We start from the raw sequence: 15,868 nt of genomic DNA on the forward strand, positions 1-15,868 counted from the left end.
TACAAATACTAATTTCTGCCTCTTCTACTCTGCCAGATCGTAATCTCTGCTCAGTCAGTTATTATCCTATCCTTTTGTTCGTTCCATCAAGATCCTGTTGCTCTTCTGTGCTTGTTTCTCTGCCTTAGACCGGTTTGTCCTCTCATTGCAGTTACCGCTCTGTCTCTGGCTCCTGTCTTCTGTACCACATCTCACCACCCAACCACGTTGCTCTGGATTTCACTCACCACCACCTTGGATTCCCCTTAGGACTGGTTTACCCTGTTCAACTCAGTCAACTCCAACCTCACTCTACACTTTGGGTTTTTCTGCAACTCATCTGAGCTACCCCGGTTCTTCACTCCATATCTCTCTGTGTACAATAAACATTTTGGTTCATTCATCCCTGCCTCCACATCTGAGTCCGCTCTTGGGTTCCCCTGTGTTCGCTCCGCGTAACAGTACGATCTGGCCAAGAGATGAACCCAGCAGACTCCCCTACTCCAAATTCTTGTTGGTCAAGCCACCCTTCTTGAGCATCATGACCAAGCCCTGAAAACCCTGCTGGAGAACATCAAGGAGTTTTCACGGAACCTGTCTGATCTACAGGTCCTACAGGTTCACAACCTGTCTCCAGTTACTCATCTCCACCCGGGAGCCTTTTGTTCCGACTCTTTAGCGTTTTGATGGCAATATTGGCGTTTGCAGAGCCTTTCTTGTACAATGTTCACTAGTATTTGAGTAACAGCCCTACTCTTATGCTAGTGAATGAGACAATATTTATTTTTTGATTGGATGCCTTCGGGGAGCAGTGCTCTCCTAAGCCACTGCGGTTTGGGAGAGAGTCATCTATCTGCTTTTCCTACAGTGGATTCACTGATGAGATGAGGAAGGTCTTCGACCACCCGGTCTGTGGAAAGGATGCTGCCAAACTACTTCTGTCCCTTCGTCAAGGCTATCAGAGTGTGGCTGTGATGGCATGTGAGTTCCGCACCCTCGCTGCAGAGAGCGGCTGGAATGATGTGGCCCTTCAGGGAGCATTCACTGAGACTCACTGAGACCCTCAAGGACGAGTTGGTGACCAGAGAGAAGCCTGATGGTAGCGGCGTCTCAGTACTAGGAACTATCTATATTATGGCCAGGTTGGTCACCTGGTCTCCACTTGTTCCCTGCGTCCAGCAAAAGAGCGGGCTCAGCGGTACTGGGAGATATACTGTTGCACCAAATCGCCTGCCCATCATCTCCCAGACCCCTACTTGAGGCCAACCTTGTGTGGCAGAGCCAGGCTTTTCCTCTGCCTGCTCTCGTCGAATAAGGCACTGGAGAGAGTTTTCTGGGCCAAGGGGTTGTTACTCAGTTAGGTATGGACACTGTTTTGCTCCATTCACCTCGCGCTCTCAATGGAAAGTTACTCTTCCGTGTTTTGGAGAGAACAGTTCCTGTTATCCTGCGTCTCTCTGGAAATCACCAGGAACAGATCAGTTTCCACATAATCGACTGTTCTCACTCACCTCTGGGCCACCTCTGGGCCATCCATGGTTAAAGCTACACAACCCACAGATTGACTGGCCCCCTGGAAGGGTTAATACTTGGAGTACCTTTTGACATTCTAAGTGTCTACATTCTGCCCTTTCTCCTGCCTTGTCTGCACCCCAGTCCATTCCAGAACTCCCAGACCTGTCTTCTGTTCCTCCAGAATATCACGGTCTAGCTCCTGTATTCATTAAGCACCACACCCCATCTCTGCCGCCTCATCGGCCATACGACTGTGCTATCGAGCTTCAGCCTGGAGCTCCTCTCCCTATTAGCAGGTTGTATAATTTATTTCGCCCCGAGCAAGAAGCCATGGAAGAATACATCCAGGACTCCCTGGCTGTCGGACATATCAGGCCTTCTTACTCTCCAGGGGGAGCTGGTTTTTTTCTTTGTCAAGAAGGATGAGTCATTGAGGCCATGCATAGATTTCCGTGGGTTGAATAGTATCACTGTCAGGAACAAGTATCCCTTGCCACTTATCAGTTTGGCTTTTGCCCCCCTCCATGATGCCATAGTGTTTACTAAACTGGACCTCCGGAATGCCTACCACCTTGTGCGCATCAGAAGGGGACGAGTGGAAAACAGCGTTTAACACACCATTTGGACATTTCGAGTACAATAAACATGTAGGTTCATTCATCCTTGCTTCCGCATCTGAGTCTGCTCTTGGGTTCCTCGGTTTGCGCCGTGTAACAACATATCTAATAATGCATTTTTTTCACCCATTAAAAAAAATCCATTTTCAAATTTTTTGTCCACTTTGACATTCGAGTGTTTTGTGCAGATCGTTGACCAAAAATGACAATGAAATCAATTTTAATCCCACTTTGCAATAGAACCAAATGTGGAAAAAAAGTCAAGGGGTGTGAATACTGTACGTGTGTCATTGAACCACCCAATGTCATGATTACATAGTGAAAAACACACCAATTTCTTTAAACAATAAAAGCTAATTTACCAACATGTCAGAAAATGGATATAAAGCATTTTGTAGCAAAACCCTTCATTTATTGTCTGCCAACCCATGTACTCTACATAAACCTTTACTAGCCCTGATGCCAATATTGAATTACACCGCTCCCATTTCGGAAAATGTCCATTCTGTCCACCTTGATCATGGTTCCTGCAGCACTGACAACTGTGTTGTTGACATGACAGCTGAGTCGGCATTCCGAATGACCTAATAGATTGTGACAAAAGCATTTGTTTTGATTGGCAGTTGCTTGCAACTATTTGCAGAAAGTTAACGTTGCTATTGAATTTAACCAAGTTGCAGATGAGTTGCTTATTAGTTGCAGGAGGGTGTTTCACAAAGCAATCAAGCAAGTCCGTTGTAAAGCAACCAAAGTTGCCTTGAAGATGCTTTGTGTAATTGCAGCCTTCTTGGCATCTCAGTGAAACGGTTGGTCGTTGTCATGCAATAGCAGTGCATGGGTAAAATCACTGGGGAAGCCAAGCCAGAGAAGAAAAAATATCCATATTACAACCTATGTGTTGTGATAATTGCGTGGTTTGCTCTACAACCTGTTAGTTCATATGCCTTGTGACAATAATATACAGGCCTAAGGCCGAGACAATAAGAAGGCACAGTGGCAGAATAAATTCAACCGCACCTTTGTTTCACCTCTGTTCGGTGAAGACCACAAAGCATATTGCATGTAACAAACGGTACAAAATCGGAATAACATCTGCACATCCCAAGTACTTTTTTGCAGGCGCTGGAGTTGTAGGTGAATTCATGAAAAATAAAAAAACGAAAACACTGCACTTTGCTGCTCATGCTCTCAGGTGATTTTATCATAACCTTTCAACTCTTAGGATGCCTGATGAAGATATCAGGGACGAAACGTTATAATAAAATAACCTGGGCGCATGAGCAGCAGTGTGCTCTCTTTTCCTTGTTATTTTTAATGTAACAGAAAGTCACAATATGGTTAAGGAAGTGAATGTTTCTGACATGTTTGGACTACTAAACGACTATTGATTTATAACCAAAGAGTTTCCGCAAGTCACAAAGAAAACAGGAGATGCCGCCACTATTCCAGCATCATTTCAACTTCAACATCATCAAATCACCTCTACTTAGTCCATACAGTCACTATACAGTGACAACAAAAGAAACCTAAAACTATTTAGTAAGCTCAATATGATGTGGCTGTTCATGGTGTGCGCGTGCGTGCGTGTTCGTTGAGGTAGAAAAAACATGTTTACTCACCCTACTTGTAGAGAAACGTCAATGCCATCCTCCTCTCTTTCAAGTTGATGAAACGGACTCTGTCATACAGTACACCCTTTTATGTTTTGTTGTGCTAGGCTACCTGGCTAAAAAGCTTCCTTTCATGGGCAAAGATAGGTAGTTCACATAAGCCTTTTACATCTAGCTACATATTGAACTTCCATCCTCTCAGTCCAGGGGCACAAATAATGAATGTATGGTTGTATCAGAATCGCCGTATGGACAGTATGGAGAATTAAGTAAAACCACAAGTCCAAACCCATGGCTATTTTAGGGAAGGGACAATTGTACCTAGCTAGCCACCAAGTTGTATCTGTCAATTGCATATTTATCTCGATGTGATAGGAATGAAGCCAAATAAAAACTGTCTTCCCTTGACACTTTCCTTTGGTGCGCCAGGACCATGCACAGTTGAGTTCACACATTTAAGCTCAAGGCTGATTGGCTTTTTATCAAGGGAGGCATTCAATGCTACGGGTGGCAAATCGTTTTAATCCGACAGCATCAGATAGATGGCCTACACATACAGAGACAGAGTGGCGCTGTTTCCCTCGCTTGGATGCTTTCTCCGGTGAGATGCAAATTTAAATTTAATTTAAGAAAAATTTGGAAAACAAAGGGACGAATGATACATAATTCTTTCTTGGTCAAATTTTTGGGGAAGTCAGGTTTCCGTTGGCACCCATGAATACACACCACTGTTGCCATGTTTAATACAGTTGAAGTCGGAAGTTTACATACAATTAGGTTGGAGTCATTAAAACATATTTTTCAACCACTCCACAAATTTCTTGTAAACAAACAATAGTTTTAGCAAGTCGGTTAGGACATCTACTTTGTGCATGACACAAGTCATTTTTCCAACAATTGTTTACAGACAGATTATTTCACTGTATCACAATTCCAGTGGGTGAGAAGTTTACATACACTGGAGTTGAATGTGCCTTTAAACAGCTTGGAAAATTCCAGAAAATGATGGCATGGCTTTAGAAGCTTCTGATAGGCTAATTGACATAATTTGAATCAATTGGAGGTGTCCCTGTGGATATATTTCAAGGTCTACCTTCAAACTCAGTGCCTCTTTGCTTGCCATCATAGAAAAATCAAAAGAAATCAGCCAAGACCTCAGAAAAAGAAATTGTAGAACACAAGTCTGGTTAATCCTTGGGAGCAATTTCCAAATTCCTGAAGGTTCCACGTTCATCTGTACAAACAATAGTACGCAAGTATAAACACCATGGGACCAGGCAGCCATCATACCGCTCAGGAAGAAGACGCGTTCTGTCTCCTAGAGATTAACGTGCTTTGATGCGAGTGCAAATCAATCCCAGAACAACAGCAAAGGATCTTGTCAAGATGCTGGAGGAAGCAGGTACAAAAGTGTCTATATCCACAGTAAAACGAGTCCTATATTGACATAACCTGAAAGGCCGCTCAGCAAGGAAGAAGCCACTGCTCCAAAACCGCCAATAAAAAGCCAGACTATGGATTGCAACTGCGCATGGGGACAAAGATCATACTTTTTTGAGCAATGTCCTCTGGTCTGATGAAACAACAGTAGAATTGTTTGGCCATAATGACTATCGTTATGTTTCGATGAAAAAGGTGGAGGCTTGCAAGCCGAAGAACACCATCCCTACCGTGAAGCACGGGGGTGGCAACATCATGTTGTGGGGGTGCTTTGCTGCAGGAGGGGCTGGTGCACTTCACAAAATAGATGTCATCATGAGGATGAAAAATTATGTGGATATATTGAACCAACATGTCAAGAAGTTAAAGCTTAGTCGCAAATGCGTCTTCCAAATGGACAATGACCCCCAAGTATACTTCCAAAGTTGTGGCATAATGGCTTAAGGATAACAAAGCCAAGGTATTGGAGTGGCCATCACAAAGCCCTAACCTCAATCCTATAGAAAATCTGTGGGCAGAACTGAAAAAGTGTGTGCAAGCAAGGAGGCCTACAAACCTGACTCAGTTACACCAGCTCTGTCAGGAGGAATGGGCCAAAATCCACCCAACTTATTGTGGGAAGCTTGTGGAAGGCTACCCGAAACGTTTGACTCAAGTTAAACGATTTAAAGGCAATGCTACCAAATACTAATTGAGTGTATGTAAACGTCTGACCCACTGGGAATGTGATGAAAGAAATTAAAGCTGAAATAAATCTTTCTCTCTACTATTATTCTGCCATTTCACATTTTTAAAATAAAGTGGTGATCCTAACTGACCTAAAAGACAGGGAATTTTTAGTAGGATTAAAATTCAGGAATTGTGAAAAACTGAGTTCAAATGAATTTATCTAAGGTGTATGTAAACTTCCGACTTCAACTGCATGCCAACTAGGTGAGTATTTTATTTTGTGTAGGGCCACACTATTTCTCAAAGAAACCAAATGGACAATTGTGCATTGTGCTTATCAACAATAAGAGATGGTTAGACGGCCTCTGATAGGACTCTGCCTCCTCGGTTTAGTTATTATGTTTAGAGCACCAGAAAACGTTTGAGGTGAAAGGAAATATGACCTGGAGATGGATTTGCAACGTTCGATACGATCCAAAGCGATACGGTAATGGAATAGCACAGGTTTACGGAGGCTTGCCAGTATGAATTCAACTTGATATAACTTACAAGAAGGCACTTCGGTCTAAATAGATCATTTTCAGTTTAAGATGTCCGACACAAGAAGCTACTTTGTCATAAGTGCCTCTGCCCAGCATTTCCCCACACCGAAAAAAACATCAGTGTTATTTTTTTTCCCCAAGCCATAAAGGGCATCAAAATGTCCATAACATTCCAGGAAAGTATATTACGTTCTACTTCGAGAGGACACAAGTGGATGAATCCATTCCAGCTCGACGTTTCCCTTGCTCAAAGTACTCCTACACAATCTAGATACATGTGGACATTTTTTGAATTGTTCTTTAGCATCATGCAGTAAGATGCTCTCAGGATAGGACCAAATCAATTGGGTTATGTAGCATTTGTTCTTCCATTCTGAGGAAGACACGGTAATTGAATACTAACATCGCTGTGACCTTTACTGCCTTGCCGGTATTGACAAAACCATATGCACACCTCTGTCATCAGCCCGGGGTAGAAATCACTATCTGCACACTTTACTCTAAAGCAAGTACCTCGCCGTGGGAGGGAATCGGGTGCCATGGTAACATCAGGGGGCTTATGGGATGGCCATAGCTTTGCGTACAACTGTATTTGTCCAGTAAACTACTAGGTTGTTCAATGTAAACAAGAGCGCCAGATAACATGCATTAGGCTTTCAGCATGCTGGTTCTGGTTCAGTTAACCCCCATAGAGATACCGACAGAAATGGTTTAACTTATTTTCTCTGTTCAACTCATATTGATAACCAATGCAATGGGACCAAAAAAAGTCTTAGGGGTTTTATCTTTTCCATTCTCCTATAACTTTAGCATGGCTTTTTAGGACAAGCACAATGATTGACCACATTAGCTAATGTTATGATTCATTATAATATATTCATCGTATTATAGCCCCCATTTAAGGACGTGGTCTTTAAAGCTTTTGCATTCAAATTTGGCACCATTCCATAATGCTTTAATTACAAACTGTTATTTTAGCTTATTGAATAGCTGCATTCAATTGCTAATGTGTTTATCCAAGAGGAAACATGTGGGCCCCATTTGTGTTTTTATTAGACTCTCCCATTAAACCGTGTGTTAAGTCTCTCTCTCTCTCTCTCTCACTAGGAGACATGTATAACTATTTTAAACAGCTTATGTTTAATGATATCAGCTGTCACCTGCTTCCCTCCATTTCTATACCACCACATTATTTTTCAGTATCCCTGCTTTGTATTCAAGTGGTTGATATTTTTAGGGATTCAACCACCTCAGTCCGAAACACGGCGGGAAATACTCGGACTCTCAAGCAAAGTCTAACTCTTCCTCCTCAAATACCCGACTTAGAACAATTAATGAATGTATTGACTTTACACAAAAGCGAATAAATACGTAAGAGTTTGAATTAAAATTGAATTAAATCCAATTAATACTTTCAAAGTGAGAAACGCAGGTTTCCTAACCGAATAGATATTCTTCAGAAATGATTCCACTCAAGCTTTTGTTCCAGTTCATTCTGAGAACACTCCAGCTCTTCCATTAAAGTGCTCAATTAGTTGCCAATATAACTTTGTTATTGCCTGCTCTGTTCTGTTCCAGACTATTTACCACCATGGACACATTCACATCTTATACGTGTGTGGAGGGCTTTCAACCACTCAGGTTCCACTTTTCAACGCTCGGCTCTATAGAAATACGGATATTTTCAATTACCAATATATAAAGGTGCTATTGAATCCGTTATTGTGTGATTTACTCTTCTCCTCAAAAGGAAAGTTGACCCCATACACTTTGCTGGGTAATTATTCTTTATATGTGATGTAATCCCATATCAGTTTAGTATTAAAAGTTAACCAAATGTGTGAAATGAATTTTACGATATCTATATAGTGTGCACTATACACTGAGTGTTCAAAACCTTAAAGACACCTGCTCTTTCCATGACATAGACTGACCAGGTGAATACAGGTGAAAGCTATTATCCCTTATTGATACCACTTGTTAAATCCAATTCAATCAGTGTAGACAGTTTAAATAAGGAGTTTTATGCCTTGAGACCATTGAGACATGTATTGTGTATTTGTGCCAATCAGAAGGTGATTGGGCAAGACAAAAGATTGAAGTGCCTATAGAACTGGGAATGGTAGTAGGTGCCAGGCGCATCGGGTTGTGTCAAGAACTGCAACGCTGCTGGGTTTTTCCATGCTTAACAGTTTCCCTTGTGTATCAAGAATGTCCACCACCCAAAGGACATTCAGCCAACGTGACACAACTGTAGGAAGCATTGGAGTCAAAATGGGCCAGCATCCCTGCGGAACGCTTTCGACATTCTTGTGGAGTCCACGATTTATTGACAAAGGTTGCTGGTTCAAATACAGAGCTGACAAGGTAAAAACATCGGTCTGTGTTCGTGAGCAAGGCACTTAATCCTAATTTGCTCCAGTGGCGCCGTACTACTCTGGCTGCCCCTATAAAACAACACATTTCACTGCACCTATCCAGTGTATGTGACAATAAAACATTTTTATTTTTTTCTATACCATAAATACGGTTCTCAATAAGGTGCAGTTAGGCTATACATTGACTGCCTCATACGTCCTGTGGAATCCAGTTAAACTCTGTCACACATATTTAATAAAGAGCAATTGAAACAGCTATTATGACACACATTCAACGTTTGCGGTTCCACACTCTACTTTTATAAATGGTCGGTCGGTCCTCATCAGATTCGCTTGTCGGGAGTCGGCTCATAAAATGAAATGATGTCTCGAGTCAGAAAATCATGCATTGATAGTTTCACGATCAGTGCCACACTCCTGAAAGAATATAGTGTAGAGTATATCTCTGTCTTCCATGGGAAATTAAGATAATTGTTCTTGTAGATACGTTTTTTTTAAATATAATTTGCGTAGATGAACTGCATTAGTAAATACTTAATAAGATTGTGGTTTCTTATATGATTATCTTATTTTTATTTTTTTAATCACAACAACAATTTATCGTAATTTGTAATTGTAATTTGTGTCCGCAATGAACATATCTCTCAAGACAATGTTTCATGTCTTAATGCTAATTAAACAAATTGACTTAGTTATGTGCAGCAGCCTGAGCGCACCGGGGAAGCATCTCAAAATGGCGCCACTCTGATCTTTGCATGCACAATGGCCCAGACACACCAAGGGACTGCCCCCTGAAAATATCATCACACAGCTCTGGGGCGCTAGGCCTGCTACCAGGTCCCCTGCTGAGAGGGCTGGTGGTTCTATGGGTTGGGGGGAGGGGGGTAGTGTGAAAGAGCGATAGGGAGAGAGAAAAAAGGGAGAGAGGGTGAAAGATTAAAGGGGTGAGAGAGAAAGCGAGCGAAGAAGGGAGAACTACTGATAGGAAGAGAGGTAAAGACTGAGAGGGACAGTGAAAGGGTAAGAGAGAGATGGACTTAGGTTTCCGCTACATCGGTAGAGTGCCTGGGTCACGGTTTAAAGAGTCGGATTATTCCACCAATGCTGATGCTAACACAATGCAGTGGCTAATAGGTAGATTACATAGTCAAAGGGCGTTAGTGCTCATTGTTTCTAATGTACTCCCTCACCTACAGCAGGGGTTTAGCTGAGGTCCAAATCCGCCCACTGTATGTTTTGTCTTTTGTCCTCCACATGAGTGTTTCAAATGTCAAACTGATTACAAGGAAGTGAGTTGAGCAAAGGGAACCTGCCTTGGCTATCGCTTTTGTGTGAAGGCCATTTCAATGAGACTTACGCACGCACACACACACACACACACACAGACACGAACGCACACACACATCAATAGAGCTTCCCGAATTTCTATAGTAGTGTGCTTCATTGCTCACGCTCCTTCTAATCGATTGTATGGTCATCCAGTGTGTATAGCTGCAGACATTTATACCGCCACCCTGTTTGGTGATCATTTCCAAAAACATTTCTTCTGAGCCACCACTGTTTGCACACAGTCTGCTATCCAACTTTACGTCTGTCCACCAGACTGGTATTCAGAACACAACAGTGCTTTATATTCTGCAGATGAGTAGTGGGACCTGATATGCAATAATCCATTTAGTGTGAACAAACCTTTTGTATTGGCTATTTTATTCATTATCAACTATGTGTGAAATGGCACCATTTGTTGCATTCTCGTAGCCAAGCAGCAGGTAAATAGGCCCCAGTATTCACGGTATGCTCAAATCAATATCACGGCACAAATCAGAAATAAGTATTCCGCCCACCCCTTTTTCTGACCAATCAGTGCCATGAATCCATTAACCTGGGAGAAAAGAAAAACGGACAAATTCCAGATCCCTGAACTGATAATACACATGAATATGCTTTACTTCCAACTTTTCAAACAAGCTGCTGAATGTGCCAGATCTGTGAATACCCCTGTTTGAATACCACACATCATTCTGAGTGACATACTGTAGCTTTTTAAATCATTTAGCGGATGCTTTTAGAAAAAGTGACTTACCCGAACTGTCAATGTTGTGAATATAGTGACACATATTGTGGAGTGGCGGTAAGGATGGCATCATAAACTCATGGCTCTGTTTATCAAACCTAAAATCACACCGAAAGATTAGTGGCACAACAGGAAGATTCTTACCAACAGTTAGTGGAGGGCCGGACGATGTGATTGTATGAGAGGCACCAAGGCATAATTTGCCAATTTCAGAGATGTTCACGTGGGTTTAAAAAGTTAATAGACAAAGCCAGGGTAGTGCTTGTGATTAAAACTCCTTAATTACCCATAATGGCCATTCGTACTGGAATACTGACATGTCCATGTTTTCGCTTACAAAAGAGATGTCCTTTTAAAGAGATTAGCCTGAATAAATACTTTGGTATTCTGTGGCTCAGTTGGTAGAGCGTTGTACTTACAATGCTAGGGTTGTGGGTTCAATTCCCGCTGGGGCCACATATATGAAAAGTGCTTGCATTGATGACTAAAACCCATTGTATAAAAGTGCTAAATGGCATGTTTTATATTAAATACAGGTTAAATAGGAATACATAACCAAATATATATATTTTTTCTGTCTCCATTGTTATCTAATACTCGTGTATACATTTTCTGTTTTGTTTCCCCAGACACTTCCTCTTTAAAACTGGCACAGAAACAACCCCTTTCTTTAGCACAGCAACCCCAGGTTACACCATGGCAACAGGGGCAGCGTACTCCACACCGGCACGTCCCCTACCCAGAAACACCCTCTCTGGAGGGGCTTTCAAGTTTAAAAAATCCCCCAAGCACTGTTCCTGGAGGTGCACTGCCCTGAGTGCAGTGGGCGTGGCTGTCCTGCTGTCAATCATCCTCTGCTATTGTATAGGTAACTATAGCCCCTCCTTATTGACATTGTTGAATTAGTCCGTAGTTAACCATGACCCTTCCTGCTTGAACTGTACTGTGTTCATACTGTGTATTATGTAGAGCATAAGAGCAATCATCCCCACATACATGGACAACTACAGGTACTTCAACTACTTTCAAAGGTCTTTCAAAGATATTATCATTGCAAATATAAATGGCTTGCCATTCAACCTCAGTGGTGAAACAGCCTTTAGTTCTCAGGAGAGACTTCCAGACAGCACCCGACACACTATAACACACACTATACCCTTTCCAATAGGTTCAACTATAGACTTTCTGATAGACAAGTCGACTTGACTGAATGGCTTTAAGTCAGCTCGATCAGTGTTGACTGGCGACTTTATAAGCTGTGCTAAAAGTGGATCTTCTCATTGGTAAGATAATTGGTAAGATAATGCTCTTTTCAGCATTATCTTGCATTATCTCGCTGAGCAGATATAGCAGACTCTAGGATATTGTTCCACCAGTCGTCGTATGTCAGTCGGATACAGAGACATGTCCCGATGACACTGTTGTGTTTGAATCTGTCAGATCATGGCAGTTCCACTGACAAGGGCTCTGCATCATCCTGCTATTCTGATAAAACACCAACAGAGTGGCATCACTGACAGCAGGTTAGTGTTTTTTTTTGTCATGAATCTTGTTCTGGAGGCAGCTCTGCAGAGTGGTCACTAGCTAGCATAGCCACAAAGTCATTAAAACTCATTTTAAATGTAACCTTAACCAGACTGCTAACCTTAATGCCTAACCCTTAACTTAAATTAAGAACAAAAAGCATTTTTTTTTCATGCATTTTTATAATATAGCCAATTTTTACTTTATAGCTAGCCGGGGCGGCAGGGTAGCCTAGTGGTTAGAGCGTTGGACTAGTAACCGGAAGGTTGCAAGCTCAAATCTGTCGTTCTGCCCCTGAACAGGCAGTTAACCCACTGTTCCTAGGCCATCATTGAAAATAAGAATTTGTTCTTAACTGACTTACCTAGTTAAATAAAGCTATCTAAGGGGAAATTGCTCAGTTCTGCCTCCATGACAAGAATCATGACAATAAACATCAACCTGCTCACTGACATGACCCAGTCCTATCCATAGGAGCCCTGAAAGACAGACAGTTTAAATTCACCTCGACACCCTACAATGACACTGTCTAGAGAACATCACGCCCAGCACCCTACTGACAATATTAGTTTATCACAAGGTTGTCACTTGTCTTGACTGACCTTCTCACAACCTATTTGCAACATTGTGACAGCGTCATGTGTTGATGGGGAATAACCCCCCAAAAAAGGGAAATATCCTAAGAACTTGAAAGCATTCCTCTCCAAAGTGTTTTGAGGAGAAGCGAGGGAGGGGATGCGAGGAGTCAGGAGCTGTAAGACTTTGCAACAAAATGTCTTCCAGGAAGTGCTTTCATCTCTTTCATTAGCGAACCATTCTCCCCTATAGGACATAATTCCCCCACAGAATGGGCTTTGCCAGTTTTTTACAGCATGCATGACTTCTCACTAACCTTTAGCGGCTTGACCATAGCGATAAAACAGGTGGAGATTTTATCTGTCCTAACTGTCTTCCTGAGTGATGCACACTCTTAATCTTGGTCTGTGTGACTTTCTCCTGAACTGCCATAGGATTCATATGGTGCTGAAGGGAGGACAGGATGACATGCTCGTATAGAGAGAAATAGGTCTGTGTAGAAATGATGCAACGGAGAGGACCGGGGAGAGTGCTCTCCATAGAAGAGGGACATAAAAGTGCCATATCGATATCCATGTACATTATCCCTTTATGATCTGGACACTGTTTTTTCGTGATTCATGTTTTTATCGTGCTCTATCATAACTTGCATAATGTGTTTTTAATGTGTGTTTTTTGTGGGTTGTCTTGTCTGGATTCCGCTTCTACGGCTTATGAGTGCTCGTGTGGGCCTGAGTGTGTTTGCCACGTGGGAGTTCCTATTGGTGTGAGTGTGTGAGTTCAACAGATGTAGGCGTTCTTTGCCAGTTGCCTCAGGTTGAGTTTTTTTCCGCCTTCCTCTCTTTCATCTGCAGCCAAAACACCTGCCAGGTGCACTGTCTTAAATGTCTTCAATATACACTCATATACTTTGCCTCTGCCAGCCCCCAGATAAGAAACCCAGTCCCACACATGCAGAACATACAAGGAAACTTGCATGCACTCTCACATGGTCTCTCTCTCTCTCGCACTCTCTATCTCTCGCTCTCTCGCACTCTAACACGCACGCACGCACACACACGCACACACACATATTGTACATTAGCAAGTCAAGTCAGTAAACAAAAAACAACTATACTGAATAATAATATAAACGCAAAATGTAAAGTGTTGGTCAAGATAATCAATCCACCTAACAGCGGTGGCATATCAAGAAGGTGATTAAATGGCATGATCATTACGCAGATGTGTCTTTTGCGGGGGACAATAAAAGGCAACTCTAAAATGTGCAGTTTTGTCACACAACACAGTGCCACAGATGTCTCAAGCTTTGAGGCAGTGTGCAAGTGTCATGATGACTGCAGTAATGTCCACCAGAGCTGTTGCCAGGGAATTCAATGTTAATTTCCCTACCATAAGCTAACTCCAACATTGTTTTAAAGAATTTGGCAGTGGCTCCAACTGGCCTCACAACTGCAGACCACATGTGACCACGCCAGCCCAGGACCTCCACATCTGGCTTCTCCCCCTGCGGGATTGTCTGAGGGGGGGGGGGGGCTTGGCTCCCCATTGAGTGGACTGGCTTCCCAATCATTTGAAATCCATAGATTAGGGCCTAATGAATGTATCTCAATTGACTTATTTCCTTATATGAACTGTAACACAGAAACTTTGAAATTGTTGCACGTTACATTTATATTTCTGTTCAGTATAACTGACACCAGGCTGCATCCATCCAACTTCTCCCAACTTTTCAAAAACATGATCCCATTCGGCATTCTCTCTGATTCCGCTGCATTGTTTCTCCTCGCGGGGTTAGCTATGTATTTTCTGCAGTTGAGACCCCATACCCTGCTGCCCTGCAAGGAGTCTGTTTTGAAAAAAGTTTTGATTCACATCAAACCACTCAGAAACCCGAAACGGCGAAGTTTGGCTTCCTCGGCACGGCTCCACAGCTGCCAATCTTTTGAAGGAGTCTCCCCCTCTCACTGTGTTCATAGAAGACCAAGTCTCCCCCAACAACAAGACACAGCTTGATAGCGTCTTATTCAGAGACAGGGGTTGGAGGAATAAAATTGCATTTTTGGTTGGTTACGCAATACAGGACTAGCAAAACTAGATAGTTTGAGGCTCGAAGATACTTACCCTGCGACACACAAATACACATAGAAACAATTCGGTTTCCAGATTTGTATTGTTGTTGTTGATTCAGGGGTGTCCTTGTGTTGCTTGTTTTTGAATTGCTTGCTTTGTATTAGAGGAGTTGAGGAGTAGACCCTCATCTGCCTCCTCCTGTCAGTTTGGTGACAAATGTTTGAGTACAACGTCCCACTGTGCTCTTTGATGCAGTGCTGTTTGTGTCCCGACACTCTAGTGTGCCTAAAGAGGCACAGCAGTGTTCCTCCTCTCCTCAGTATTGATTGTGCTTGCGGTGTCTGGGCCCTGTAGAGTTTTACAGTCGAGCACTTAGCCTACGTGGGGAACACCCATAGTAAGCTAACCTAGTACAAAACAATTCCCACTCTTTAGTATCTTTAGTATTTCTTAGACATTGAAGATGTAGGGCCATATGTAGAAGGATTTAATGCAGAGGGGACAAGGTCACCCCAGGCCACAAAATGATCTATTGTCGGATCTCTTTTTCCTGCTGTCCAGCAAGTGTTGTGTCTTAACGATTTGATCGTTTGCCCTAACCGTAGTATATTCCACTGTTTTGTTCACATTACAGCAATGCACTTTTTCGGCCTCAACTGGCAACTTCAAGAAACAGAAAACCAACCCGCCTTCGAGAACGGAGAGGTGAAGGCTTTGCCCACTCAACCGAGCATACTGACAGTACTCTCAGCTGACTATGGTAAGGACCTTAGCTAAATCTATTCAGATAGCCCTTTTAACCGAAATATTTAGCATACATTTGGGGAAGGAGCAAAACACATTTCTACGTTTCTGAGTATGTTTGCAGCCC

General features: G+C 42.5%; 1 protein-coding gene and 1 non-coding gene across 2 annotated transcripts in view; both read left to right on the forward strand.

Moving 5' to 3' along the window:
• The window catches only part of LOC139390686 (teneurin-3-like), a 143,957-nt gene that overhangs the window by 70,823 nt on the left and 57,266 nt on the right, over positions 1–15,868 (forward strand). Inside the window, exons 4-5 of the mRNA XM_071137982.1 lie at positions 11,454–11,692; positions 15,632–15,757. Of these exons, the coding sequence (XP_070994083.1) occupies positions 11,454–11,692; positions 15,632–15,757 (365 nt within the window). The remainder of the gene's footprint in view (positions 1–11,453; positions 11,693–15,631; positions 15,758–15,868) is intronic.
• Positions 11,206–11,280, forward strand: trnav-uac (transfer RNA valine (anticodon UAC)). The gene has a single exon. It is a non-coding gene; the product is annotated as a tRNA-Val (tRNA).

Source organism: Oncorhynchus clarkii, chromosome 31 (genome assembly GCF_045791955.1).
Source record: "Oncorhynchus clarkii lewisi isolate Uvic-CL-2024 chromosome 31, UVic_Ocla_1.0, whole genome shotgun sequence".
Taxonomy (NCBI): Eukaryota; Metazoa; Chordata; class Actinopteri; order Salmoniformes; family Salmonidae; genus Oncorhynchus; species Oncorhynchus clarkii.